General features: G+C 42.0%; 1 protein-coding gene across 1 annotated transcript; it reads right to left on the bottom strand.

Annotated features, from left to right (window-relative positions):
• Window positions 1–2,923: 2,923 nt before the first annotated feature.
• On the bottom strand, window positions 2,924–3,745 carry LOC149238162 (uncharacterized). Its single transcript, XM_089369488.1, has one exon. It carries the CDS (start codon window positions 3,743–3,745, stop codon window positions 2,924–2,926), a length of 822 nt encoding a protein of 273 aa, XP_089225614.1.
• Window positions 3,746–7,145: the final 3,400 nt, after the last annotated feature.

The raw sequence follows: 7,145 nt of genomic DNA, 5'->3' as shown, positions 1-7,145 counted from the left end.
GTTTTGAATTTCTTTTAATAAAATTTTTAATTTTTTTTTATTTTTTTAATAAAAAAATGTAGATTTTGTTTCAAATTTAAATGTTTTTTGTTTTCTTTAATTATATATATATATATATATATATATATATATATATATATATAAATTTTAATTGTTTTTTTGTTTTTTAATTTTAGTAGTTTTTAATTTTTTTTTCTTTGTTAATTTTCTCTCTTTTTTATTTAAATCTAGTTTGTTTTTAATTTTCAATTTTTTTTATTTTTTTTGTATTTTGTTAATGTTTTATTAAATTTTCTATTTTTATTTACTTAATTTAGAGTTTTACTTTTTATTTTAGTTTTTTTCCATATTTTGTTTTTTTTTTTTTTTTTTTTTCCATTTTTTTTTTTCTAAGTAAAGACTAATTCTATTAAGAAAAAGAGGAAAATATAGTTACAAAGAGGCAGAGGCCTCAGCCCGCATCATAAGAGTGTTGAACCTGAGACACTAAGCCTGAGCTAACCCAAACTTTGGGAAAAAGACACTTACAATATGACAGAAACCTGCCAACTAAGCTTGGCATATACTGATAATATATGGAGTTGAGAAGAGGATAATCTTTTTGAGATTTCAAACAAACCCAGCCTATCAAAAAAGTCATAGACTTTCGAGTTACAAAAAAACAGAACCAGCTTGCATGACCACCAAAACAGAGACTGAATAACAAAAACTAAGAGGGCTGAACCTAACCCATGACCTCCAGGAAGAGACATAGAAGAGAGGTGAGCGACCATGTAGCATTACTGGTCCATTTGTTCCTCGATGATGGGGCACTCATAATCGAACCAATTGACACCATCCCGCTCCATGTCTCCCAAGCAACTGCCACCTGGAGGAACCAGCAAGGGATTGATGCCACTAGAGCTCGGAGCAAATGCCATTGAAACATAACACGACGACTTATCATTCTTTGTCGAACCATGGTGAGGCCGCCAGGAGAGCGCACAGAATCATCTAGACCGAAAGGAGAATGTCATGAAACAAAGAGCGCATCAGGAATCTGAAAGAGGCTTAAGGAACAAGACTCAATGTGGAAGGAGGGCCCCCAAAAAAAGTATGAAGAATCGCCCAGCGTTTGAGCAGAATTACGGAATTCGAAGATCTGCAGGGGAGATCAATAGGAGGTCTGCAATAGAGATGAATCGGAGCACAAATAGTGAGATTGAAATCCAAAATTGCCCTGAAAAAAACCTTACAAACTTCATCTTGGTGAATGTGAACAGTAAAATCCATCTTTCGTCGAATCTGCCTTCGAATCTGATTGCCCTTGAATTGCTTCATCTTAAGCCAGGTGACGTTGTGGGAGGATGCGCTAGCTGGCAAGTGGTAGAGCCAAGTGCCGTCTCGCATTAAGTTCCTCATTAATAACTTCGTGAATCACCTACATCTAGGCGGTTTCTCCTCCTTGCTTAAGATCATTCTTCACCAAATTATTGAACTCCATTAGTTGGGCTTCTGGGACTGAGCTAGATAATGGACCTGAGCAAAGTTCTAATTCACAGTTAACCCCAATGTTTGCTAGTAGGTCCGCTACTTTATTTCCATTCCTTCGGATGTGCTTGAAGGTTATTGCTCTATGAGATGAGAGCCAATCCTCAATAAGCTCGAGCCTTTTTGCCAATCTCCAACTACTGCTAACTTTTTCTGATGGGGCGCCTTGCATGATTTTGGAAATCATATGTATGATGAGTTGTGAGTCACCCTCTATGATAAGCGGAAAGAATCCGTTAGTGTGAGCAAGAATAAGTCCTTGCCAAAGACCTTCCAGCTCCGCCGAATTATTGGAGTCCCATCCTCTTGTACCAAAGAAAGTATGAAGCGGAAGGCCTCTGCAATCTCTGAAGATTCCTCCGAACCCCGCATCCCCTGGGTTGCCTTTCGAGGCGCCATCGAAGTTGAGCTGAAACATATGCATGGGAGGGGGTGTCCAGTTTCCGGGAGGGCATTTGGAAGGTTGAGATGATTCTCTGGCCCTGGGTTCTTGATTCCACTGAAGGTTCCAATTATTCCAAATACTTTGTTCTTGGGGGGACGAGGGAAAGTCTTCCTGAGACCAGTTGTGGAGAAGAAGTGTTTCCTTGATGTTATGGCATATAGTGTTCCACAGCTGTTCCAGAGGCGTAGCTTGATCATTAAAGATCCTCCTATTCCTCTCCTTCCAAATAGTCCACACTAGAAAGCCCGGAATCAGTTTCTAGAGAGAATTCAGGATTGTACTTTGATAAGGATTCCTGTCCCAATTGCTGATAGTGGCTGTAATTTCCCCCTATTTGCGGCCCTCCTTCTGACAACGAAAGCTGACTTTTTCCCAAAGCTTGCGCGCATTAGGACAGGAGAGCATAAGGTGCGTTGTGGTTTCCTCATCTTGTCTGCAGATTGGGCACATGGAGGGTCCATGATATTTCCTTTTCCTGAGATTGTCCCATGTTAGGATCCTGTTATGACTCAAGAGCCATAGAAAAGTGGATATTTTTGGCCAGTTGTTAGAGTCCCAGACTTTGCTCCATATTGGGTTTTTGACCATGTTCTCCTTCATTATTAAATTGTAAGCTTCCTTGGTGGTGAAAGAGCCTTTTTCTTCATAACCCCATCTAAGGATGTCCTTATCAATCGAGCATAGAATTTTCCTTTTCATTAACTCTGCGGTTAGAGATTGTTGGGCCTGTTCAGATCCATTCCTTAAAATTTGATTCGCCTGGATCCATTTCCTGTAACCTTGTGAAGAAGAAGGAAGCCAGAACGAGTTAATTTTTTCATGGGCCTGAATATCCTGCTCCGGAATCTGCATGTGAGTGAATAGATCCTTGATCTTGGGCTGCTGTTGCCAGGAGTCTTCCCAAAATCTTGCTGTGTTGCCGTCCTTGACTTCCCAAAAACTATGCTGCTAGATTAAATTTCTGTGCTGCTCTGGTGAGTTCCATATGAGGGATCCTGTACTGTTTTCTGATATTCTGACAAGCTCTTCTGTTGGACAGTTATTAGCATATTTTGCATTCCATAAAGAAGCCCATGGGGTGAAAGATGCAGTCAGCCATCTCCACCAAATTCGAGCCCCCATAACCATGTTGCTATGATAAGGATCCCTGAGGTCAGTTCCCCCAACAGTCTTAGGAAGGCAAACCGTGTCCCACTTAACAAGGGCCCATTTTCGGCCAAGCCCAAAGCTGCCCCATAAGAAGGATCGTTGCATGATCTTGATAGCTTGAAGAACCCATTTGGGGGCCACTAGGATAGAGAAGAGATAAAGCGACAAGGATTGAAGAACAACTTTAATAAGAATTAATCTGCTTGCCATATTGAGGGTTCGGTGAGTCCAAGATGTAAGGCGAGCTTCCATATTTTCTAGAAGGATCTTCCAAGCAGAGTGCTTCAAGGCCGAGGCTATTAAGGGAGCACCTAGGTAGGTTGAAGGCAAACCAGAAATAGAAAAACCAAGAATGCGAGCAATGGCTGCTTGGGTCACTGGAGGAGTGTGAAAGAAGAATAATTGAGATTTGACTTTGTTAATAGAAGCTCCAGAGGCATTCGAGAAATCCGAAAGGATCATTTTGAATTGACGAGCTTCTTGGACTGAAGGATGACCATACAGCATATTGTCATCCACAAATTGTTGGTGGGTAAAGGTGGAAGAGCTATGGATTGACAGACCTTTAAGGAGGTGAGAGTGCTGAGCGTATTTAATATACCGGCCTAGACCTTCTGCCATAATAACAAAAAGAAAAGGAGACGGAGGGTCTCCCTATCGAATGCCTCGAGAGGGATGAAAGGGGGAAGAGGGAATGTCATTAATCAGAATCGAGAAGAACGATGAAGAGATAAGGCTCATGATCCACCTGACCCAGGGAGGAGCAAAGCCAAAAGCTAGAAGGACTTCTTTGATGTACTGCCAGCTTAGACTATCAAAAGCTTTTGAAAGATCAATTTTCAGCAACATACCTGATTTTTTGAGATGTTTCAAGGAATGTATAATTTCATGAGTCAAGATGATTCCGTCCGTGATTTTCCTGCCTTCGATGTACCCAGATTGCTCTGGAGAGATGATTAGAGGGAGCAGCAATTTGAGTCTAGAAGCTATGACTTTGGAGACAATTTTGTAAATGATGTTGCAAAGGGCAATAGGTCTGAACTTGTCCGGGGTGCTATGATGTGCTTCCTTAGGAATAAGGGCTATGAATGTGGCATTCATTCCTGGAAGCATCCATCGCATGGCTCTTGATTCCTCAACAACTTCCCAAAATTCCATTTTGATTAGGTCCCAGAAAGAATGGAAGAAATTTGAGGTAAAGTCGTCCGGACCAGGCGCTTTCCCATCCTTCAACTGGTGTGCAGCAGCTTCTACTTCCAGTAGGTCAACAGGCCTGAGAAGGAGTTGGTTATGCTCCTCGGAAATAAGTTTTGGTATGTGCCTTGTAATTTTCCTTATGTCCTGAAGTCTGTCTGTGTTGGGCTCCTTGTGCACTTGCTTAAAATAGTTTAAATGCTCACTCTCAATTTCTTCATGAGACTCCACTCTTCTACCCTGCGCATTCTAGATATGGGAGATGTTGTTGTTCATTCTGCACTGGATTGTGGTTCTATGAAAAAATTTGGTGTTTTTCTCACCATCTTTGAGCCATCTGATTCTAGATTTCTGCCTCCATAGCGTTTCTTCCTGTCTTGCTCTCTCAGATATTTGTGATTCCAACAGTTTTTCTTGTTCAGCTAAGTCCTCTGATCGACCTTCGAGTATGATTTTTTGTTGCAGCTGTTTCATACTCTTTTCCAGATCATTCTGGGCCTTGAATATATTACCAAAGGAGTTATGATTCCAATGTTTTATTTTTCTTTTGAGATGCTTGAGTTTTTGCTGAAATTGAAGCATTTTCGTGCCTGTAGAAGAGGGGAAATTGTTCCATTCTGTTTTAACCAGGTTGTGGAAATCCTGATTAGACAACTAGAAGGCCTCAAAACGAAACGGTTTGCGCTTCTCATTGCCTGGATGGGACCAATTAAGGGCGATTGGCCAGTGGTCTGAACCAGCTATGGGCAGAATAGAAGCAGCAAAGTCGCATCCTATATGTATGGCATTATCTGATAAGAGGAATATGTCTAGGCGCGAGGCTATCTGATGTGTCCCAGTTATTTTTTAATTCCAGGTAAATAGTCCGTTATTGAAGGGAAGGTCGATCAACCAATTGTTTTGAATGAAATCTTTTAGATTGATCCCTTCCTTAATGCTGTTGATTCTGCCCCCCCATTTTCTCCTCCAGATTTGTAATCATATTGAAATTGCCCCCAGCTATCCAAATAGGGTACATCCTGTTCAGGTTGATTTCTGAGAGGGTGTTTAAGATTTTAATTTTGTGTGTGGCCTAGGTGCTCTGGCGATTCCAACATTCTAGGGTTTCGGTGAACGCCTGCAACGGCAGACTGCTCTGATCCTTTGCGCACCTGATTACATTATCAGCAAAATAACCTCCAGTCTTTGATTGCGCAGTCGCGGTCTCCATGATACCCCCCCAGGGGGAGGGCTCGAAGCCTCCCCCATTCAAAGATGCAGAGCGGCAGCAACTCGGAGAAAACGACAAAAATGAAAGGAATCGAGAGGACGGCACAGATCTGCATCCTCTGGAGAGGAACTTGGACTCTGAGCGTCCCAAAGTAACCTCTGCTACCTGTAAGCCAGTTGCTACTGAGCGACCAAGGGTAGATCTCCTGAGTCATCAAATCAACGCCAAGATACAATATATGAGAGATCATGCCTTAATAGGAAAATTTATAGGACTCTGGCCAACGGAAAAAGCACTGCGTGGGTGGATAGCAGCAAAATGGCATCCCAAAGGACATATCACTCTGCAACTGGGACCTAAAGGATTCTTCACTGCCATTTTTAACTGTCTTGAGGATCGAAACAGGGTTCTAGATGGAGGGCCGTATTTCTTCAATGCGGCTGGACTGTACCTCAGAGGCTGGGTAGAACGCTTCAACCCTGACAAAGAGGACCTTAGCTGGGCTCCAGTTTGGATAAGACTGTATTCTCTACCTATGGAATACTAGGAAGAATCCTCCTTACAAGCTATAGGAAATCCTCTGGGCGAGTTTGTTAAAGTGGCAGAGGAATCAAAACTTCAAAGATACACCTCTTTTTCAAGAATATATGTATACATGCACCTCGATAAGCCTCTTCCGGATAAGGTGAGTATTATTCACGAGGATGTTGAATGGATTCAGTTGATTGACTATGAGCATGTGACGTTCAGGTGTAGAAGATGTCATGCCTTGGGACATTTATACAGGGACTATCCTCTTACTCAAAAACCTTCAAACCCCTTAGTTCCAGAAAAACCTGAGTTCGATAGCTTTACTAAGGTAGCTAGTCGTAGAAAAGGCCACAAGAAACCCATGTCTAATCCTAAATGGCCTCAGGCAAGCACCTCACAGCCCTCAACCTCCAAAAGTTTTGAGGCTTTAGCAAGCCAATCGGATCCCAACCTGGTAAATCCTATGTCCTCTAAGAAGGATACCTCGACTGATAAATTCTCTGCTCCTTCCAAAGCCAAATCTCCTCATGAAATTACTCTTCCCTCAAATCTGGTGTTACCTGATAACCTGGATAGCCCCGTATGGAACAGTCAAATAATGGAGGTGGACAATACTAACTATGAATCCGCAACACTTTCAGAATTCTCTAAAGATTTGGAGGAACCTCAGCAAATGGAAGAGGAACAGGAGAATATAGACATCGGGGAATTGGATCTTCTAGAACTAGAGATGGCGTGCAAAACAAATAGTTACGACAAGATTCCAGCCAGACAATTAGAAAACTTGGAAGTGATCCTCTCAAAGGCACAAAGACACAAATCCCTTGGCATCCAAACAGGAGGTGTATGGGATGGGAAACTCACATCCAAAGATAACAAAAAGCGAGGGCGGAAAACAGACCTCCAACACACTATCCGAATAGGAGAAATGTTAATAGAGTCAGGCGGATACTCTAAGCTGACAAAGTACTATGATACCCTCCCCAACACTTCCCAATGAAGTTGTTATCTTGGAATATTAGAGGCCTTAATGGCCCAAGAAAAGGAAGCCTTCTCAAAACCTTGATTATGCAGGAGAAACCTCAA

This window comes from Pinus tabuliformis, chromosome 8 (genome assembly GCF_031772625.1).
Source record: "Pinus tabuliformis cultivar Carrire ecotype Pingquan chromosome 8, CPIR1, whole genome shotgun sequence".
Classification (NCBI taxonomy): domain Eukaryota; kingdom Viridiplantae; phylum Streptophyta; class Pinopsida; order Pinales; family Pinaceae; genus Pinus; species Pinus tabuliformis.
Note: the sequence above shows the minus strand (reverse complement) of the source record. Positions and strands in the feature narration are given on the sequence as shown.